This window comes from Mustela putorius, unplaced genomic scaffold, assembly GCF_011764305.1.
Source record: "Mustela putorius furo isolate JIRA1106 unplaced genomic scaffold, ASM1176430v1.1 tig00000832_pilon_pilon_pilon, whole genome shotgun sequence".
Taxonomy (NCBI): domain Eukaryota; kingdom Metazoa; phylum Chordata; class Mammalia; order Carnivora; family Mustelidae; genus Mustela; species Mustela putorius.
Window position 1 is genome coordinate 3,612,300 of NW_025421491.1, and position 24,080 is coordinate 3,636,379.

Consider the following 24,080-nt stretch of genomic DNA (forward strand, 5'->3'; position numbering starts at 1 on the left):
CAGGCTGCAGAGCTTTTAAAGATAAGATATTTTTAAGATTTTATTTATCTACTTGACAGAGGAGATATAGCAAGAGAGGGAACCCAAGCAGGGGGAGTGGGAGAGGGAGAAGCAGGTTCCCTGCTGAGCAGGAAGCATGATGGAGGGCTCGATCCCAGGACCCCGGGATCATGACCTGAGCGGAAGGCAGACACTTAACAGCTGAGCCACCCAGGTGCTCCAAAGCTAAGGTTTCCGACAGGTCTTCATTCCTGAAGACCATGCCCACTGGAGAAAAAAAGTCTCTGTGAAACCACATTCTTGTCCTTCCTCTTAAGACATAGTTGAATAGTTGAAATCTATACATTTTAAGTTCTCCTGAAAGAATACTGTTCTAATTTTACAAAAATTATACTCTGACAAAGAAATGTAAAAACTGATGAAGATGGAGATGAAAAAACACTGCTCTCTGAGGCTGAAAACAGTAACTTTACTGATGGGAAATTCTGGAAGTTTCAGGATCTTGCTTTGTCAATGGACTCAAAATAGACTCGGGGGTGATTTCTAAAGTCTTGAGTGAATAACGCTGAAAACATTTTAAAATACACTGTGATCAGAAAAAAAAACCATTCCATTTAGATAAAGTAAGAGCTTTTATGTACCTTTCTACTATAAATACTAGCCCAAAGCTATGAATTTTGTATCTACTTTATACTCTTCAAATCAAATCTATTTTGACTTGTACAGAAGTTGGAGAAAAGTGCAAAGGCAATAGAAATGTCACTGTGAGTTTTGTCCATTATAATTTTTACAGAAATAGTCTTTGCAATCTCTCTTTCCCCACTTCTCCCTGCAGAAATTTGAAGGGTGTCTTTGGGGGATGAGAACCAGAATAAGGAGTACTAGAAATTCAGAGCACTTGATGCCCAGGAACAGAAGCATTTCTGATCATGCACAAGCACTATATTACTGATTCTCAAAACGGTCTATGACAGGAATACCGGGGTGACAAAGTCAGTTAAGTGATCAGCTCAGGTCCTGATCTCAGGACTGTGAGGTCAGCCCTGTGCTGAGCTCTGCAGTAAGTGCAGAGTCTGCTTAAGTTATTCTCTCCCTCTGCCCCTCCCCGCTTCCCTCTACTGACCCACACACTCTCTCTAAAATAAATAAATAAACCTTTAAAAAAAAAAAATCAGACCCTGACAACTTACCCACTTTAGGTCTCTGTGGTCAATAATCAATACATGCAATTGCTATTGTCAAGTGCTATGGACACCTGCCACTTTCAAAGCTCTGTCCTATGCATTGTAAAGGTATCATTTAAATATATTTGTTTGCAAATATAGGTCCATCATATCCATTTGACCTACCATTTAGTTAGAAACCTGACCATGAAGCCAGGTCTTAAGTTACCCAACTCTCCCCATCATATTTACTAACAATGCTACCCCTGGCCATCACCTTTTATTTTTTTTTTAAGATTTTATTTATTTATTTGACAGAGATGAAAAGCAGGCAGAGGGGGAGGCAGAAGGATGGGGAGAAGCAGGTTTCCCACTGACTGGAGATCAATCCCACGGCCCCGGGATCATGATCTGAGCTGAAGGCAGAGGCTTAAACCACTAAGCCACCCCGGAACCCCCTGCCATCACCTTTTATTTTTTTTAAAGATTTTATTTATTTATTTGACAGAGAGAGAGAGATCTCAAAAGTAGGCAGAGAGGCAGGCAGAGAAAGAAAGGGGGAAGCAGGCTCCCTGCTGGGCAGAGAGCCAGATTCAGGGCTTGATCCCAGGACCCTGAGACTTAAGGCAGAGACCTAACCCAATGAGCCACACAGGCACCCCTGCCATTACCTTCTTAACAATGACACTAACAATATGCCTGGTTCTTGCCTTTCTGTTAATTATCAGAGCCATGTTTCTGTGTGTTTCTTTTATTATTCACTGAACTCACTTGTACAGTTTTAGTTACTTCACTTAAGTCTGTGCTTTTGGGGGTGTCAATGGATGAGTAATAAATGAAAGCAAGGGTTCCCAAACTCGACTATTCACTAGCTATGTGGTAGTGGGAAAACTGTTTAACATCTCTAAGCCTCAGTTTGCTCTTCTAGACAATGGGTATGATAGCATCTATCTCATAAGGTAACTGATTGGATGGGTTATAATATAATAACTTATATAAAGCATTTAACATGGTGCTTGGCACTTGGAGAATACTCAATTTTTATCTAAAATATGTATTTTTAGTACCTAAGCTACTCTCCAGTAGAAAGGCAGTACATTGGGAAATGATATTAACTTTTCTACTTCACTACTGAAGTAGCCACAAAACACTCCAGATGGTTGAAGCTACAACCATCATCAACACATTGGAGGAAGGCTACTCGGTGATGTGACTGTGATCACAACTCTGAGTATAGACCCAGGCCTGGTCAGGATTAGGAGACAAGTGAGCTGAGTCCTGCAAGTACAACAAAAGATCCTGACTTTATTCACGATTTAGATATTTTGTCCAATATAGAGGTTTTTTGCATTTAGATATTTTTAAAATACTGAATTAAAGTAGTATTTATCTCAATTACTGATTTTTCTGGTGCCCTCTTAAATTGCATCTCCGAGATGACTGCCTCTCTTACCTCACCTCGGTCCCAATTCTAGCTCCTGAGTCTTCTGTTCCCTCTCTCTCTTTGCATTTAGAATGGTGTGATCCCCCTTTTCCCTCAAGCTGGCTCCCATCAGTGGATTATGGTACCCCCCCAGGGACATTGTTTACTTTTCAGATTCATCTTCCTATGCTATGAAATTGAGTGCAATTTTAGCTAAGTTTAGGGGCTCGGTATGAGGCAGTAGTATCCTGACCCTTGCATACATTCTGAACCTTACTGAGTAATTTGGCAATGAGAAAGGACTCCCACCCAAGTCTCCAGGATCTTGGAGTCGGTGAGAAGGGGGGTCAGTGATCATTTACTCCCCCAAACACTGAAGAGTTCATCCAATAGCAAGTTACAAGTTACTGTCCCATGTCCTGTGAAAAGCTGGACTCTGAATGCTAGTGAAAGTAATAAAATATCTAAATTCCATTCTCAGAGAAGGTTGGGCATTTAGAAGAAAACTAACACTATATTTACAGAATGCTTTCAATCTCTCAGCATTGTCATAATTTTGATAGTCATCATTTTATGTTACCAACCCCATTGAATGAGCTAAAAAACTGAGGAACAGAGAGATTTCTTTTTAAAGAATTTCTGTGGAAATTCCAATCAAAGCTATAAAATGCATTTTCAGCAAGATTAACTTTTACATCTGAGTTTTTTTTAGTCTCTTTCTCAGCCTCTGCAATTATTTTGCCTGAGATGCTGTCCAATTTCAAACTTAGAAAGAATAAAAGGTATCACGAGGCTTTTACCTGGCATAGGTTACACTACCTAGTCCAGCCTGCAGACACCCACCTACTCTTGGTCAAGCCAAAGACGTTCATACTGGTCAGGTTGTAGGGTGAGCTACTGTCCTGGTTTCAGCGTCAAAGGTCAGGCAACCCAGGCAAACCAGGGTGGATGGTCACCCTTGTCTCTAACCAGAAATACCTCCATATTGCAAATGCGCACAGATTTCTCTTTTCTTGTTGTTCTTCCTTGTTAGTTTATTTTTAGTGATTTATACTAAACAGAGCGGTTTAATTTCAGCATTGGTATTATTACACTCAGCTAATACTTTGAAATTAAATGAAAAATGATGGGCTTTTGAAATACCAAAGACAACCACGGGGAGAAGTGTAAAAAGTAACTTGTACCTCACTTGTCAGAAAACAATCAATAAATGAATGAAGCAAAAACTTAAACACTCTAAATATACATCGTGAAATTCTAATTATAAAACTACCTGCTTAAAACAGATTAGATCATGTTCACGTTCCAGGCAAATCTCTGAGCTGTCTCCCCCTTGCCTGTCCTGCTAGCTAAAACTCATTCTCAGTTATTCATTCACTGCACATCCATTGACCACCTCTTCCGTGTAATACACTGTATAGATGTGGAGACTGTAGCAATAAATAAGACAGTTCAGATTTATGGCTCAGAAAGGGGGACAAATAGAAATAAATTCATGTACTACAGATGAAAAGATGCCATAACCAAAGTCTGAATAGCTGGAGACAACAAAAAGGCACAGGAAAAGTTGATTTCCAGGAACCTCTGTCCCAAACTGGCCAATATTCTCTGAATTTCAAAGTCTTTTCTAGTATTCTGCCTATGATATAATCTCTCTGTTTCTGCACATCTTAAAATACCACACATCCTTCACAGCAAAATGGAAAAGTTCAGGAAGCATATCTTAACCCCCAATCAAGATTTACTATTCATTATTTGAAATTTCAGAGTTAGAATTTATTTTTGTATAGCATATTTGTTAATGTTTTTATGTTTGGTTATATGTATATATATATATATATATATATATATATAATGTCTATATAATATATACACACATGTTATTTTAGTTTTCTACTTTAGAGAGAGAGCATGGGCACAGTGGGGAGGGGCAGAGGAGGAGTTAGAGCTAGAGCCCTCAAGAAGACTCCCTGGTGAGCACAGAGGCAGGCTCCACCTCTATTTCACCACCCCGACATCATGACTAAAAGCCAGCATCTAAATGACTGAGCCATCCAGGCATGCTGGTTTTATACACCCACACACACACACACACACATATATACATATATGTGTATATATATATATGAGAGTTACCTCACATTATATACAAAATAAATTGTAAGCATATTAGAACACTAAAAGTGTAATAATCAACAGAAAAAATTATTAAGCAATATTTCTTAGAACGGAGAGAATTTTTGAAGCACTACAGCCATGAAACAAAGATCATGAAGACAAAATATCAGTTACAACGATGTCTGAATTTAACAAAAAATGCCCATGAAATCAATTTAAGCTGAAAGGGGAATTTTTTATGCATATATTGGGATGGAAGGGCAAGGATGTGTCTGGATCACAGAAATAGCTAGAAGATGAACCGCACCCCATTAAAATTTTTTTCTATCTCTGCTCTTCCCCGTGTGTCTTCCTCATTTTCCTCATGGCACATGGCTTCTCCCGTTTCTCTAATCAACATGATGCATGGCAGTATGCCAACAGCTTCAGAACTTTCGAGTCTTTATGGCTTGGATACCTGAAAAGAGATGGACTCAACTTTCTCTTGGGCCTGAGACAAAAGTCCAGCAAAAGAAACATTACCTATGTTGAAACACTCAGCTATCACCATAGCGTAACATGGCTGTTCCTGCCTCATGACAAGAATGGTATAGAAGCGTGAGTAGGAAGCATTTTCCCAAAAGAAGAGAGAGACAGTAACTATTTTCACCATAAAAATATAAAACTTTCATAATCAGAAAAAGAAGTTAAATAAAATTAAAGGCATAGCAGAACATTCATAATCGGGAAATAAATGTTAAATAAAATTAAAGGCATAGCAAACAGGAAAAAGTATCAGAAAGAATTATGGGAAGGTAATTTCCTCCCCTAATGCATAAATGCATAAGATAAATATGGATACCTCATTCAAACTGTTCAAGGACCAGGATTTAAGAATGGGCAAAGGAACAAATAATGAAATACAACAGGGCATTTTGAGAAACTGTTCAGCTTCATTAATGGTCAATGAAATGCGAATGTAAATAGCCATCAATTGCAAAAGTTTTGTCTAGGGAATTGATTTCTTTTTATTTACAATGCCTAGAAATTCAGAGATATGTGTTCTTTCATGTACTCATGGTAGACATGTAAATCGATGCAATATTTCTTGAGGATTATTAGGTAATACACATCAAAATCTTTAAAAATTAACATATTATTAAGCCCTGAATTTCATATAAAGGAATAGAGGAAATAAAGAGGAATGTATTTTTTTCCACAAGGATATATTTACTGAAGAATTATCTTTGATAGCAAAGAATTGGAAATAAAGATATTTAACAATAGAATTACATAAACAAATTCTTGTTTTTGAGGTGGAATATTACACATCACTAAAATTATTTTAATAAGTACTAAATAACATAGAGAATGCCAATAAGAGAAAAAGCACAAAAATGCAACATTTGATATGCAATATGATTCTACTATAGATCCACATACTACAAAAAATCATTGGTAGGAAATACAACTAAATTTTGATATTGTTAACTCTGGCGGAATTTTCAATTGTTTTTTTTTTCTCCTTTTCTGTACATTCTAAACTTTTAATAATGCAATTAAGCTGCTTTCTTTTTAATTAGAAAAAAAAATATTTAAAGAAAATTCAAATTTTGAATTTTAAATATTACTAGCTTTCAAGCCCATGAGGAAATAATGCATTATTTTAAGAATATCTATAAAATAACAAAAATGCAGAAACAGCTTTTAAAATAGGTGAAGTACAGCTAAAACTATGTGGAGATACAAATATGCAAACCGAAATGCTTTAATAAAAAAAAAATGTATAGGTACTTTTAAAAGTTTTAACAATTGAAATGACAGAAAGTACAATTTAGATACAAGGGGAGATTCAGGAAAGTCATACCAATACTTATTTTCTAATTTTTCAAAAAAAGCAAACAAACTGATTTGTTGGTATTTACCATAAGGGAGGGGATGCTGCTTCCTCACACTAGCTATTTTTCATGTTTTTCCCTGGCATAATAGTATGAAAATCAATATACTTGACATTCAGGCTCATATTTTAAAAATTTGTGAGCTCAAAAGAGCACTGATATAATTATTTCATGGTTTATGCCTTTAATTCAATTACAGCCAATGCAACAAACAAAACAGAGATGGTGGCTGTTTAGAGATAATTCCATTATGAGAAAACACAACAAATAAACATAAAATTAAGTATTTAATTATAGCTTTAGAAGGCTAGTAGATGTAGATACACCTAGAAAAATATGGTCAATTATAATTATACCTGTCAATTATTCCTCTGTGAGGGTGGGAAATAAAATAAAATCAGTAATAACAAAAAATACATATTATAATGGATAAAACTCAACTATCAAAAAAAAAACCCTCTGAAATATCTAGAAAAGCATACTAATGTGACTTGTTTCTGAAAACTATAAAATAAAACTAATACATATAGGTATCTTGATATAAATGCTTATGTTCTTAGAAAGATAGGGGTTTTTTTACATTTCAAAAAAAGTGTATACATTTAATGATATTCCCAAAATAATTTCAATAAATAAATAGGCAAAATTTGTCAAGAAAATCTTATGTAAGAGCAGAAATTTAGGAAGATGTGTCTATTTACGCAGCAAGTGTTAAAACCAGTATTCACACAATATAATGTTAGCATATACATAGGCAGAAAGGTCAACAGAACAGAATAGTCAGGAACTTAAATTATGTACTAATTCAGAATGTGAGGAAGGTGTTATAACATATCAGTAGGTAATTATACACATCAGAAGGTAATTATATATAGTATAATTATATTAGCTTTCCCCCCAATAGCATACACCAGAATTAATTTCAAAAGGACTAAATAACTAATTATAAAGAGTAAATATCTTTTTTTGAAATCCTAAGAGTATTAGGTATGTGAATATTTATCAGTTTGGTGGATAGAAGAGACACTTCTAATCATAAACATTCCAACAGTCCCACTGGGTTAGATTCTGTTACTGTAACAAATGACTTCCTTCAAAACAGAGACTTTAAATAACCAAAGGGATTTTCTTGCTCTAATGGCCATAGTGAATTTGTTGCAGGATCTGCTCCTCCAGCCCTCCTTCTGAATCCCCAGCTGAGGTTGCAGCTGCTACCTGTATTGTCCCAGTCACTGAGACAGAGGGAAATGGAAAAAAGCTCTGAAGGTTCTCTTGGTGGCAGTTTAACCCTCTGTCCAGGAAGTGACATAGGGAACTTTTGCTTACAAGTCACTGAACAGAACTAGTTACCCAGCCTCATCCAACCCCAAGTTAAGTACAGTCTCTTCACATATTCAGAGGGAAAGAACCGGAAATATTAGTAACTCCTACAAATGTTTCATGTTTCAAGGAGAAAAAAAATCAATATATTTGACATTATAAAAATTTAAACATTTCTCTGCCTAAAAATCTAATCAGCATTAAAAGCTGAATAATAAACTCAGAAATATTTGCAATAAAAATGTCAAAGGCTCTAAATCCTTATGAGTAAGAGAGTAAATTACATCAATAACAAAAACAATTCTAACTCAAAATATTAAAAAAAGACACAGGACAGGAACAAGTAATTTAAAATTACAGACATACAAACAGGTAGCAAATAAGTTTTAAAAATTAAATTCGTCCATTTTCAAAGGCATGCATATTAAAGCAATAGTAAGTACTTTCTGCTACGAACTAAAGTCACACAGGTTCTTGGGAGGTTGCAGTTCAGCTGGACATTTCTACACAGTGGATAGAAAGTACCTATACAAGTTAGCTTTCCCTTGTGCATGGCAGTTTATTTTTTTTTAAGATTTTATTTATTTATTTGATAGGGAGACAGAGAGAGGGGAGACAAGCAGGCAGAATGGGAGAGGGAGAAGCAGGCTTCCTGCAGAGCAGGGAGCCTGATGCAGGGCTGGATCCCAGGACCCTAGGGTCATGACATGAGCCAAAAACAAAACACTTAAGCCCTGAGCCATCCCGGCACCCCAGCACCAAAGTTTAGTAGTATTTAACAAAAGCTTAAGCAGTTTATAACTTAGGACCTACTAAATACATTTCAAGGTATTTTTGTTTCTCGTGGCAAATGTCAGTCGTAATAAGATTTATAACAGTGAAGAATCAGTACCAACTTACATGAATAAATAAATAAATAATGATGTTGATTAAGGAAGCTATGCTATATCCAATGAAATATTACACAACCACTAAAAATCAAGCTTGTTTTCAGGGGGAGATACCTATGGTATAATGATTTTGTGAAAATGCCAGAGGATAATAAGACAGTATCATCTTAATTATTTCCAAAAAATTCGAGTATATATGGGAATAAATTGGAGGGAAAAATCACCAACGTATTAGTAATAATTGTTTCACACCAGCACAATTATATTTTGTTGTGTTTCCCTTTCTTTCAACTTTTGCCAAATTTGTATGTTCCTAATGAAAGGGTCCGTGGACAAAAGGACAAGACTGATACAAAGTGAAGGTCAAGCAAAGCTTTATTTCATGCCAAGCATCGAGAATCAAACTGACCGCCCAGGGCCATCTCTTGCAAAGAGGCGACCCCTTTCATCCTCACAGACTAACTTTTGTAGAGTAAAGGCCATGTGGTTGAGCCTGACTACACACACAGGTGGCCAATTGAATTACAATTCACCCTATAGTATTCATTTGAACTAGCCTATCACTCTGCTCAGAATTGGCACCCAAAAGGCAGGGCCCACATTTTTGGGTGGTTAGGGAGGTGCTTTCCTGATTGGATGTCTCCACCTGGCTTGGCTTATCCTTGGCAGGTAGGGAGGTAATATGTGTGCTTTCACTGATTGGACGTTTCCACCTGGCCGGACACGTCCTTGTATCTGGGCTCCGTTATCTCTGTCCAGCTTGACATGTCCTGGTATCTGTGCTCCATTATTGGGGCTATTTGGCCATATTTCACCAGTTCTGTTTCTAAGCGCTTTCCTCTTGGGGGGAAGGGGCAGGTTCAATCTAAGTTTACTGCATAAACAACAAAATGGCTCACTCTGGCTAAGTAGGCCCTTACACTTAAAACAAAATTATTTAGAACAGAAAACAATGTTTGCTCACATAGCAGAGAGGGGTATCCATTATGGGAGTTTGCAGATACAGAATATTTAAAATATATATGTCAATGACATATATGTAAATGAGAAGCAAAGTGAATTTCCAGAGTTTAGTACTTTTAAAATAAGTGGTGCACACTTCCCAAAGTTCCAATGGTGGCATTCAATACACAGATCCCTCTATGACATAACATTTAACTGTGCTTTATTTTTGATCAACTTGTACCTTCTCTGGACACACGTAATAGTCAAATTTATCTCTCTTTATCTGGGACCTAAATGTTTCACAAAGATTTTCTCTGAGAAGTAAGTTCCATTGAGCTTACTCGTTATTTATGTCAGTGAAAACTGTTCATTTTATAGTGTTGGACCTTAAAATGTGACTGTGAGCAAATCTGGGAGGGTATGCTCAACTCAGATACCTTCTGAAATAGCATACTTGAACAGTAGTAAATACAGAATCTCAGTTTGAGACTCTTTAAATGATGAGGGTCATAGTAAACATCTGAGTGCTTAAATTAGACTCTCTTTTCGGTGTTCTAAAACACTATTGTCGCCTAGTTCACCATTTTGTACAATTTTTAAGTCAGTAACAAAAAAAGGTATAAATGTATCAAATAAATATGCAGAGGTTAAAAAAACTGATAGAGAATAAAAAGAAAGAGAAACAATGTAACAAAGGACGTTACATTTAAAAAATTTACATTAAAAATAATATTAGGGGCACCTGGGTGGCTTAGTGGGTTAAGCCTCTGCCTTCGGCTCAGGTCATGATCCCAGGGTCCTGGGATGGAGCCCCGCATCGGGCTCTCTGCTCTGCAGGGAGCCTGCTTCCTCCTCTCTCTCTGCCTGCCTCTCTGCCTACTTGTGATCTCTGTCAGATAAGTAAAGAAAAAATCTTAAAAAAATAATAATAATAATAAAATAAATAAATATTTGCATTAAACGTCAAGGACTTACATTCTGTCAACAACATATGTTTGAGATGATTGATTAGGGGCACCTGGGTGCCTCAGTCAGTTAAGCATCTGCCTTGGGCTCAGGTCTTGATCCCAGGGTCTGGGATTAAGCCCCGTCTGGGGCTCTCTGCCCATCAGGGAGCCTGCTTCTCCATCTCTCTCTGTACTCTGCTCCTCCTTCTTGTGCATTCTCTCTCTCTCTCTCTCTCACTCTCTCAAATAAATAAATAGCATGTTAAAAAAAAGAAAAGATGACTTTTTCTGGGGCACTTGGGTGGCTCAGTTGGTTGAATATCTGCCTCTTGATTTCAGTTCAGGTCATGGTCTCAGGGTCCTGGGACCAACCTGGGGGCGGGCTCTGTGTTCAGCAGGGAATCTGCTTGAATTTCTCTCCATCTGCCCTTCCTTGCTCATACGTGTGTGCATGCCCTCTCTCTCTCTCTCAAATAAGTAAATAAATCTTTAAAAATAAAAAAAAATTAAAGATTACTTTTTCATAAAATACAGATCACCTTTTTGCTTAGATTATTTTTAAAATGGAAAAAGGCAGTAAAAATTGACATTATAAATCTAATACTAATTTTTCAAAAAGCAGTGTCACAATCAGAGAGTTTAAATTTCCGATTAAGAGCCCCGTGTCTAATTTTTCGTTAAAATGAGCACCAAAACAATATTTAAGACTGCAATTATTTTTGTCAGTCCCAAAGAGAACAGGTCACTGGGTCAAACCTTTCACACTGTGTGTTTCTCAGGATAGAAATTCCACTGCATACGCTCGTTACAAGGAAAACATCCTATCATCAAATGAATGAGAAACTATGGCCTGCCTGGAGTCAAATTGCTTCTTTATTGTAGGTTTTCTGAGACACTTTTATATTATATTGTGCAGTGTAGATTTCCAAAAAGAAATGATGCTAAGCAATGTTTCCTAAATGTACTTGACCACTGCACTTCCTTTTGTGTGTGGCATCTCATGGGTAACTTCTGTGCACACACAGATTGGTAAATACTACTCTGTCAGAGCTGTGAACTCACTTCCATTTGTTCTGGCTTCAGACAACAGCTCTCATCTTTAGCAGCAATATTTCCTTTTCAGCAAGGAGAAATAGCAGAAATGGCAGGGGAAGAAAACTAGACAGTTGTGATAAAGTGTATTACATGACTTCAAGAACTACAAGTTGTGAATTTGACATATTCCATTCATTTAATGAGTAGAAAATGAAATTTGAGCCTTTTCCTATGAATATGTGTCATTTAAATGAGGTGTTACAAGCTTAAAATCTAACTGTTCTCAACAGATGTGAGAGCAATCACAGAATTTCATAAAAGTATGAATCCTTTAAGCAATATTCCTGGTTTCTGCCTGAAATCTGCAGTTGAATAGGAGATGAGCCATTCCTCTAAGGTGTTAAGGTGCTGGCAGCCTGGGGAAAGTGAGCCTTTAAGAAAGAGTCAGTTTGGAAAGTGCTTGGGGATCATGCACCACGATTGTCAGGAGAAAGGAAGCAATCACTGCTGAAAAGGCTGAAAGAGGAAATCAGTCAGTCTCTATGTACCTCAACAACCACCCTCCCTCTCTCCAGCACTCTCATAAGCCTCTCTGACATGGCATACTACTATTCCAAGTATGCCAACATACGATACTAAGTATGACAACATATTACTTCATTAGATGAGGTGTTAAGGCAGAAAGAAGAGACTCAACTCAATTGAATAGTCATTGTTCGGGGACAATGGACTCTGCCCAAATCAAGACATTTATTCCCAGCAGAAGGCAAGGATCCATAAACATCATCCCTACCCTCAAAGGATGGTTAGACTCCCAGCTTGTGTTTTTACACCAAAATGAATTCCCCAAATATGCACTGGATTATATGTTATCAAAAGAGAGGGAAGAGTTCACCTCTCGCTGGAAGAAACAGAAAAGACTTCACACTGGAGGGGACAAAGAGTGGGCTTCTTGTTCTGTATGAGTTAACAGACTTCTTTTATGAATAGATTCCTTTTCTGTAATCTCTCACCACTCTACGGAAAGCTCTGCTGATGGCATGAACCAGGTGCTCCCATCTTTGTGTCCTCCACTGCTGCCACCGTAATCATAGATATCAATAGATGGCAAATAACATTTGATGAATTGAATTAAATTGAATATTGAATATCACTAGAATAGATTACCTTTGGCTTTGGATATATATATTTTTTCCTTTTTTAATGTGCAACTCAAATTTATTAAAAGAAATTACTGGCAGCATGTGTTAAACTGCCCGTCACCCATAGCCCTTCCCTTAACTGGCCTTTCCCATAACTGTTACCATCTGAAGTGTCTCAGGAATTCCTTACTCTAAAACATACTGTCATTCCTACTGAATTCATGCAGCTCTCTGAAACATCACAGAGAATTTGGATGTGGTTCTTGTATCAGGGGTGACATCAAACCCCATTCCCTCTCTTCAAAGAATGCCAATATCTGAAGACACTTTTAGAAGTTTTGGGCAACAGCTAGACCACTGAGGCTACAGCTTTGTCCTTAATCAAGACTACATGAAAGGTAAAAATTCAGCTACTCCTTGTTCATTCATTCTCCATTAGGTCAAAGAACACCTACTTCCCATCCAAGTTCATGTAGCATGAAATCTTTACCAAGATTATATCAGTCTCCAAAAGTAAAACAAGAAGAGGTGAGCTGAATGGGAAGGAGAATTTTATCTAAGGGAATCTTAGAATATAAATGTGTAGCCTTGAAATTAAAGGTGCAGTAAATATAGGCTTATAGTAAATTGCTTATGATGTAATAAACTAGAATTATGGATGTGGCAATAAAGAGAGGCAATATAATACTGTATATTTAAGGAGCAGCCATCAGCAAAGGAATAGATCAAATTGCCATCTTGTTTTCTGTTGATAGGTTCTGGAAAGGTTATTATTCCCCAGGAATGCAAAACAGGAGTCAACACTATTGAGCTTTCCATTTCTTGATTGCCAGCTAATAGTTTTACCCTTCTTTCCTGGATGACTTCGCAGTTTGTCACAATGAGTACAGAACAGCTAGTTAAGGGAGGAAGAGAGGTTTATTAGAATATGTGTAATAACAAAGCTTGACCCTGTCATATAAAGACTAAGACAGAAAAATGTAATTAACAAAGAAATCCAGTGTGTTGTGTAATAGAGTTACTTGCTTTATTTGCCAAATCAAGGCAGAGAGCTAAAGGTTGTTAATTGAAATATTAAATAAAGTAACATTTTACAAAGGAGAATTACGGCAATTAAGAGCATCCACTACTGAAATTTTCTTAAGACAGTTGTGATACTGTATTTTTCCTGCAGTAACAAATGGCAAAACAGTGTGTGGCTTAAAAACAATAGATTCCTATTCTTTCACAGCTCTGGAGCCCAGAAGTCCAAAATCAAGTTTTTAACAAGGTCAAACTTCCTTTGAGGGCACCAGGGAAGACTAACCTCCTCAAGCCCCTGGTGGCTCCAGACATTCCTTGGTGTCTGACTCTATCATTCCCATCTCTGTTCTCCATCTAGTCTTTCCTGGGTGATGTCAACCCAGGCTTAGGGCTTTAAATACCACCTAGCCATAACCTTTAGTGATGACTCCCAAATCTCTAGCTCTAGACCAGACCTCTCCCATAAAATCCAAGCCAGTACAGGTGACCTCCTAGTTGACATCTACGTTCAGAGTTGTAATGAACAGCACACAGTACTTATGCTCTAAATCAAGAACCCACTCTTTTTCTTCAGAAATTTCAGACTAAAAGCCTGATGTCATTCTTGATTCTCTTCTTCATGCTTACAGTTGAACCGCAAGTCCTGCCAGATCAACCTTCAATTTTTATTTAGAATTTGGCCAGTTTTTGCCATACCTCCACACTGCTAATCTACACCAAACCTTCATCATCAGTTATGTCAGTCATCACAGTGCCTCTGGTTATAGTCATCTGATATTTATAGTGGCTTTGGTAACAGATCTCCGCTTTTTCTCTTGCTTCTCTCCTCACTTCAGGCCATTTGTAATACAGAAATTGGGTGAGATTTAAGAACCCAGTGCCATGTGTGTCTCCTTTGTTCTCACATGACTACCAACTCACAATATTTCTGGTGTGGACATTTCTGGTCACCAAATGGGTAGGAGTTTTCCCATACCAAGCAATTCTCTTTGATATCAGCTACGTATCCTACAATTTATCTCAATTCTGAAACTGCCTAATTGGAGACAGTATTAATGACGTCACAGGATAAGGACTCAGTCCCATGAAACTGTTCTGCCCCTTTAGATACCAATTGCTAGTGGGTCCCCAGGTTACCCACAACTGCTGCCTAATTCAGTTGCAAGTCAAAGGTTTCTATGACTTCCCCTTCCTTGGATTTGATAATTTGCTAGTGCAGCTCACAGAACTCAGGGAAACACTTATATTTGTCAGTTTATTAAAGAATACAGATGAACAACCAGATGAAGAGATATGTAGGGTGAGTCTTAAAAATGGTACCAAACACAGGAGCTTCTGGTCTCATGGAGCTGGGATATGTCACCCTCCTGGTATGTGGATGTTTTCACCAACTTGGAAGCTCTCCGAACCCCATCCTTCTGGTCATTTATAAATGCTTCATTACATAAGCATGATCGGTGTACCCATTGGCCATTGGCTATTGGTTTGACCTCTAGCCTCTCTCCCCATCTTGGAGGTCAGAGGATGCAACTGGGAGGTCCCAACCCTCTAATCATATGGTTCTCTGATCTGGGCAACCAGCACCTTAGGTGGGAATCCCAAATCACCTCATCAACATGACAAAAGACAACTTTGTTGCTCTTGTCACTTAGGAAATTCTAAGGGCTTTAAGATCTCTGCATCAAAAGAGAGAATGGAGACCAATAAATATTTTTTATTATAGATTACAGTGTCACATAGGGTGATCCTCTTGAAATATGTCTCTACTCCACTCAAAACCCTCCAGTGACTTCCTATCTCACTCAGAAAAAAAATCCAGGGTCTTACTATGGCCTATAAGGCCCTCTGTGATATCTCTAATCCACCCCTATAACTGCCCTAAGCTCATCTTCCACCAGCCCAAGCCAGACTCACCCACCTTCATTCTCATAGCTTCTCAAAATTAACACCGTCCGTTCACACCTTAGAATACCGGGTTCCCTCTGACTGGGATGCTCGTCTCTCCGTATCTTCAGGACAGTTTCCTCATTGTCTGCAGGTGCTTACTTCAAAGTTATGCTCTCCATGAGATCCTTCCTGGCCTCCAACCCTAACATGTCAACGCCCTTCTTCCTTGATCAGACCCCCTTCTACCATATAAACTCTAAAAGTCAAATTTCTGTCTATTTTGTTTACTGTTGTATCCCCAGCACCAGGTAGAGTGTCTGGCTTGTAGGAGGCTGGCATTTTATAAATAAATAGTTAAATGAGTGAATGAATTATTAAATGATCATAGGAGTTCTCAGTAGAGTCATAGACATGACACACACAATCAGTTGAAGTAGAAAAAAGAAATTAACCTAAATATATGTAAGGATATAAGGCTATTACCTTTCTGAATGGTATTATTGTAAATGTATTATTAGAATACAGTCACCATTACAAGGTAAGTCAAGTCAGGACAGTGTGTTCCTTTTACAGAAATGAGAGTCAATGTTCTATTTTCATGGTTTTTTTTTTTTTTTTCTGTCTCATTATGGATTCCCTGGTACACCGGACCTTTGTTTTTCTTAAATTCCTTTTCGGAGAAGGGGGCAAATCTCATGCTTCCCATTCATCATCCAGCACAAGCTGTACCTAGAGGGAGCAGGGGTGGACATAGTAGGCAAGAGCAGAACTGCTTTTCTTTTCATTATGTGCCTGAAACAAGGGCCTCCATTTCTACCAGGTTATAGTCACACTGAGTTTGATGGGGATACCTCCCTGCTTTACAGAAAGCTAGTGACTTCCCAGTTCTCTTTTGTCAGGGTTAAACACAGATTTTGTCAGGAAAAACATATGTATACTCCAGAGTCATACCGAATAAATGCTAAGTGAACAGAGTTAAAATGTCTTTGGATGAACGTGATGACATGAAAGCACATGAGGAAGCAGGTTATAAAATACCCTTGGAACCTGAAAAAACTCAGTTAATCAATCAATCAATCAATCAATGGAACCTAGAGCCAAGCTGGGTCCTTTTCAAATGCAGATGACTTCTGGACTACATCCCTTGACATTATGATTGTGTACAAATGGAATGGGGTCAAGGAAATGTTTGGAATCCATTACTTTGGTTTTACCTTAGGTATCTTTTCAAACAGCCCAACAGTCAGTCTTAGCCTTAACTTTGCTTCTGTCTAAGCCCTGACTCCCTTTTACCTATATTGATCATGTTTTGGACCCAACAGTAGGTGGGTTTGTGATTCTGACCAAATTCTCCTGGAAGTCTCGAAGGAATTATGTGACACAAAATCACCAGTTCTCACTTGCACTCCCTGTGCCTACCACTATCCCTTATTAAAGGCAACCTGTTATTTGTGCAGGAGGTAGCCATCTCTTGTTTCCATCTATTTCTACATGATCACAAAACAAAACTGCCTGTCTTAGCCTGACCTTGTTGGTACAGATCTACCCAACAAAGAGAGAAACACACCTGTGGTGATGGAACTCTGCTATCTACTTCTGTATTGAGATTTCAAGTGAGTTTTTTCTCCGCTTACCTTAAACCACTCTACGATAAATTTAGAATCCTGTTGGAAGAGAATTTTACATACATAGATATGATTTCCATTAAAATTGTCCATTTTAAATTTCAAAGCCTATGAGGGAAGAAGAAGGAGGAGGAGAAAAAGGAGCAGGAGGAGGAGAAGAATATCTTAGCTCTGGCTGCTGTAACAATCTCACAGACCTGGTGTTAAATAGACACTTAAACAGCAGACACTTATTTTTCGCAGTTCTGGAGGCTGGAAAGTCTAAGTCAAGGCATTAGCACAGCTGGTGTCTGGTGAAGGCCTCCTTCCCAGCTTGTAAACAGCTGTCTTCTCTCCTCTTCTTTTACATGGGAGGTGAAAGAGAGAGAGTCATTGACCTTAGCAGAAAAGGGAAAGGGGGCAGGGCAAAGGGAGGGGAACATCAGACAAGAAAGAGGAACAAAAGAAGGAACCAGGTAGGAATTCCTTCTTTTGAAACCATGGGACCCACATGTAAAAATGACTGAGTCCAGAAGTTGACTACATGGAGACCCAAAGACTTGATGCCTCATTGACAATGAATCATGGAACACTACATCTAAAACTAATGATGTACTGTATGGTGACTAACATAACATTAAAAAAAAAAAAAAAAAGGAAAAAAAAAAAAGAAATGTCTAATTGACAAGCCCACACCCACAAGTTAAATAAAAATCATGCACGTGTCTCTCTACTCCTATGAAAGACTCTGCAATTCAGTGTTGTCTAATCTGAAGTTATGAGGAGGAGGAGAGAGGAACTGACTAACGCTTATAAGCCTGCTCCCTTAGGAGGGACTAGAATGGCTCCCATCAATAACTGTCCTGTCTCTATCAGATTTCACATCCCTGGAACTTCCTCCGTTCTCAGTATGCCTCACTTCACTGCAGGTCTTTGGTATTCAGCAGCAAGCCTTCCTGAGGGAAAAAGGAGAGTGTGGTGGGACGTTGAGCTAATGACAACATTTATAATGCTTGTTGGATGCCAGAAAGAAAGAAAATTGCCCCAACATGACAAAACAGAGTTCACCTACACACGACATACACATAATAAAACACATACATATAATAAAAACACTTCTCATTCTCTTAAACTCAGGAACATTCAGCTTTATGTAAAAAATAACTATGTACCAAAGAGTAATTTTGAGGTAAGCAGGCAGTTCTATAACAACTGTTAATTCTTCTTTATCCATGTGTACTAATACTAACTTAATTCTGGGAGATGATTGAGGTTTCAGGGCACCATCCATGCATTAGAACATTTCCTTTACAGAGAAATCCTCTAAATAAGCAAGCAAGTATTATATACCCACACGTAGAGATGAAAGACATCAGAAATAATTTGATAAAGTGAAAATACATATATATATAAATCAATTATATATAGTTCTCTATATGATAATCATGTGACCTAATTCCCTATAATAAACATTGTGTTATATTTAATGTATTTATTAAATAATGATATATAGTATAATATAAAATGTATTTTAAAATCTATGTATAGATTGGAGGGTCAAGCACCTCAATTTGTCACAAACAAGGCTTGGGGACTTTGAATAAGGTAGGCAACGCATGTGTGTCTCAGTTCACTTCTTCATGCATAAAAAAAGAAATACTACCTCCTATATGGAATGTAATAGGGCTTAAATGAAATATCACCGAAGAACTATTTCATAGTAACTTTCTTCCAAATATTTAAAATTCCTTCTTGAAGAGGAACTAGGTGGACCCAGGTCCAAATTTCAGAACTTCTGATTCCCATTCTGGGGTGTATTTCTTCCTACCGTCTGCTTATGCGGATGATTGGTGCTTACATTTGAGCCGAGGACTGATTGACTCCTACATAGCTACAGGCTGAGCATCGTAAGAGACTTTGATCTCCAGAAAGATGGTGATTCTGAACAAGATACATTCTCTTCCTAAGGGTTCTCACCTTGTGCTTGAGAAGATAAACAGATTTTTTTTAAATGGTAATCTTTATTGTGAAGGGCCTAACACCAAGGACTTTCTGAACTTAAGTCTGGGCTATTCTAATTGTGGATCAGCTTGATGTCTCTCTTCTTCTTTTATCTGAGCTTATCACCTCACTGTGGAGCACACACTTAAAAGTCCTCAGAAAAACAGAGAGTACCTCCCAAAGGACTTTGCTTACCACTGAGAAAAAATCAAACAAGAAAACAAAGTCACCGAAGAGCAAAATTTTTCCTAACATGGATTTCAGAATGAGTGTCCAGTAGGAATCTGTAGATAAAGGTTAGCATGGCCTCATACCATAGTCACACAATGTTCAACTCTGGTCTCTCAGAGAACAGGGAAATGATTTCTGCATGAATATCATCAGCCCAAAAGCCAGAGACATTTCCAAAAGAAGCCAAAGTAGTTCCTTACAAATCTTCTCAGCTTTTGCAACCTGACATTGTAACTGATTATTCAACAGAGAAAGTCAGTTGAGCAGGAAATTGCAAAATAATAATAATTAATTTTATAATTAATAAAAATTATAGATGTATATTTGTTTACTAGTCTTTCAAAATAGGATCAAAGTCCTTTCTTTGATTTATAGTTTGCTAATTAGAGTTCTTTTCCTAAGAATACACATAAATCATACAGGTGCCTGTGACCTATATTTGGAATTTTCAGTTTTAGGTTTTTTGTTTTTGTTTTTGTTTGTTTTTTGTTTTTTGAGCATAGAGAGAACTTGAAGCACTTGCAAATCAATTTGGCATAGCCGAGTTTGGAAAAAAACCTACATCTGACCTTTGATAAGGAGTCCCTCAAGGATGAAGGCTAGTTACAAGAATTCAGCATTTCACCGGTTCCAGTTAATGTTTTATTCAGGGGAGATGAGGAGTGTTGGTCAATCAAGGAATAAGATAAGTGCAGGTCAGTTAAGAGAGCCTCTACTGTGTGTCCTGTATCTATTGATAATCCCGGGATAACTCTTTTTAAGAACATTAAGAATGCACAGTTAATGATACTCCAATTACCTCTATTAACATCACCATGGCAAGCAAAGTCAGAGCTGAATTCTCCAATGAGGCTTTAAAGCACTGGTGTTTTGTACTGCTGCTCCTTTGGAGATGCCCCAATTTGAGGTATCAAAGTTTTAGTGCATGTTCTCTCTTAGGGGAGCAACGCGTCTTTGGAGACAGGATGCAGGATTGCTTTGAGGCGAGACCACAACAGTTTCTCAAAACAAAATGAACAAAAGTTCTTTGTATCTGCCTGTGTACTTTGGGAGGGACTGGAATATGACCCCAGAAATCTGAGCCAGAGAAAAAGGAGAAATGTTTTTTATTTTGAAAAATTTAGGTGTATGTATGTCTCATTTTGACCCCACTCAGCTCTCTGACTGATTTTTCTAGAGTCAAAAAGGTCTGCTTTTGAATCGAAAGAGCTTCATTCTGAGGAAGGATTGTCCTGCCAGATACAGCTCGAATTTATGTTTCAGTCAACCAGAGCTTGATTCATGTCCAAACTGTAGAAAATGACCCTCCACCACATTGTCTGTTATACTGGACGTGGTACTAAATATTTGGATACATTGGCCATCCGAGAGGTGACAAACAGTCCAGCTTTGGATTTGAAACGTTAGACATACGTATGAAGACCTGTTTATGGGCGGGAGACATGTGCCGACAAATTTTGACAGTGGATTTGGAATCTGTTCTGACCATCACTAGGTTTATTTGGTGTGGCGGGGTGGGGGGCCAGGGGGCTTCTGTGTGATCACTGATATGCTTCTTTTAAAAACTACACAGGAATGATGTGACTAATGCTTCTCATGCATTTCTTTTGCTTCCACAGGAGGGATTTTTGAAACTGTGGAAAACGAACCTGTTAATGTTGAAGAATTAGCATTCAAGTTCGCAGTTACCAGCATCAACAGAAATCGAACCCTGATGCCTAACACCACATTAACCTATGACATCCAGAGAATTAACCTTTTTGATAGTTTTGAAGCCTCGCGGAGAGGTAACTATTTTCACATTCTTAAAAGCTTCTTTGGGTGATGTGTCTGCTCTACAAGTCACCTTTTCTGCTACCTGCCCTTTTTCATAGTGGACATCTTTGTGTAAATGGGTTGTAGGAAATCTCGGTCCTCGATGTCACTGTCCAGTGCAATCTGAACTATCCTAATGGATGTTGGCCTAGCTATGCTTTCTGGGCCATTCTGATTAGCTCACCCTTCAGTGCCCTCTACTCTATGATTAACTGGTTCAGCTGTGAACAGAAAATGTCAAGCTTGATCTGTTTTTCCTTCCTGAGCCTGAGATACCACCATGAAATTGTACAGTGCAGTCAAATAAAACTTGGTAGAAGGTCATATCCACCGAACATGTGGAAAAGCCCACAGCACACATAATTCACATCCTAAATTTTAACAGGTTATAAACTACTAGGTTTACCTAGCGTTCTTCTCAACTTTGTTCATTTAAACTGGTTTCCACAATATCATAGAAATGTAAAAATTAAACCAATGAGACAATCTCTGCATTTTTTTTTCCTGGTTCTCTTTTTCTTCCAAGTAGAAGACAAGATCCTACAAAATAATCTAATTTGTATATAGGCCAGGCTTCGAGGTCTCTGTCATGGAAAGAGCCACTGGGATTGTGGGGTTTGTTTAGACATCCCCCAAATACTTCCAAGACAACTCTGGAGCATAGTCACATTCAGTACACTTGAAACTTGGCCTCTAACCAGGGAGGTGTTGAGACTCCATGCAGGTGTTGGTGTGGAAACCAAGGCTGCCCCATACCCCCAAGTACAGGGGGCTCTTTCCTTCATAGAGGAATGTTCGCCCCAAATAAATGGAATGCAATGAACACCGTGTTTATGTCGATTGCCAAGTAACTAATACTGGTGTTTCCACATAGAATTACCTCAGGATCATAAGATGTGTGCACTTTACATACTCTTCTGCAGGATTGTTAGTTTTCTTTATAAGCAAAAGGTAAAACTTGTTTCGTAGGAGCACAGATTAAAAGCATATGTATAATGATTCTTCTTTTTTTTTAATTTTTTTTTTAATCTATGGTGCAACCTGAGTGTAAGCACATTTTCTTTTTAAAGCTGGGGGAAGTTGCAGATACTACATAAGTCAGAGGTGCCTACGAACAATTAATAAAAATTTCTATTTATACGGTACTTCGAAGTTATGGTCACATGAATTATTTCTGTGGGTGAGATCTTGCTTTTTCTCTGCCTCTCTCTGTCTCTTGTCTCTGTTTCTGTCTTTGTCTATCTCTGTCACTCTGTATTTCTGTTTCTCTGTCTGTCTCTGTCCTGAACGTCACGCATGCAAACATTGCTGCGCAAATACCTTAGAAAGGCAAACACATTTAACAACAACACTTCAACCCACATAAAATTGAAAGCTTTTTTATAGTCTCAAGTATCTGCCATACTTGTAAATTAAACACCCCAAAGCTTCTTAAAATGGGTAATTTGCTGGCAAGCAGAATTCAAAAAATTGATTTTCTGTCAAGTCATATTAGCATCCCTGAACTAAATATTAGCAGGAATCTTAATCCATTGCCCATGTTAGACAGAATAGCAGTTCATGTGCTCTCACGCTCTCATTTTATCTTACCAGTGAAAACATATCCAGAAAATAAGCTTCTGAAGACAATGGCAATTTATGCTTACAGCTCTTAATGCAGAAAATTATGTCTTCATACGTCAGGTAGCAATTCAGTAAAAAGAGCACAGTATCAGAAAGTTTTCCTCGTGAATGACTGTCAACATTTACAGTTACATAGATATTTGCAATACAGCTTTCAAAATTTCATTTATTATTTTTTCTCATAATTTTAACAAATTATATATATATAATTCTTCTACTTATAAATTTTATTATTTAATTCAAATATTTAATCATCTCTTGGCAGTCCCAAATTCCTTTAAATTAATATTAAAATATAAACTTGAAATGCTTTTAAACTTACACATAATGCCAGCATAAATTTATATCAACATGAAATTAGTAGACACTATTTTACATGGTTATAGAGGATAATCAGTCCTATCATTCTGGAAGGGAATTTGCTTAATATGTATCAAGTAACTTAAAAATATCATACCATTTAATTATAGCTAAAAATCTACTCTAAGAAAACATATATGTGTGTGTATATATATGTATGTATATATACACATTATAGCACTTTTAATATTATAGCACTTTTCTTAGTTCTTATATTTTTCTTTCATGTATGTGTGTGTACACATACACATACATATACAATATAAGAACTAAGAAAATATACACATACATATACAATATAAGAACTAAGAAAATATAAGAACTAAGAAAAGTGCTATAATATTAAAAGTGCTATAATATTAATTATAAATAACAAAAATTAAGAGCAGCTTAAATGTTCAATAGCATCAGAAATAGTTCAATAAATAATGACATGTCCATGGGATGGACTATTCTACAGATGAGAAAAATATACTTCTGAAGACTTTGAGGAGACTTGGGGGAAAGGTGTGCTTTTAGTATTATATTCAGTGTTAAACGAAAAAAGCAATGTATCAAACTGTATCTGTATAATGACTTAATTTTTTATAAATTGGAATACCAAAGTACAAATAAGTATTTTCCCAAAGGTGATGGAATTACATCTTTTTTTTCCTTTCTTACACTTTAAAATATT

The 24,080-nt window shown here is 37.4% G+C and overlaps 1 protein-coding gene across 5 annotated transcripts in view; it reads left to right on the forward strand.

The window, feature by feature from the left end:
- Positions 1-24,080, forward strand: part of GRIK1 (glutamate ionotropic receptor kainate type subunit 1) — a 385,580-nt gene that overhangs the window by 219,792 nt on the left and 141,708 nt on the right. For all 5 annotated transcript variants that reach the window (XM_004757477.2, XM_045085170.1, XM_004757475.3 and 2 more), the window contains exon 2: positions 21,226-21,393. In XM_004757477.2, coding sequence (XP_004757534.2) covers positions 21,226-21,393 — 168 coding nt within the window. The remainder of the gene's footprint in view (positions 1-21,225; positions 21,394-24,080) is intronic.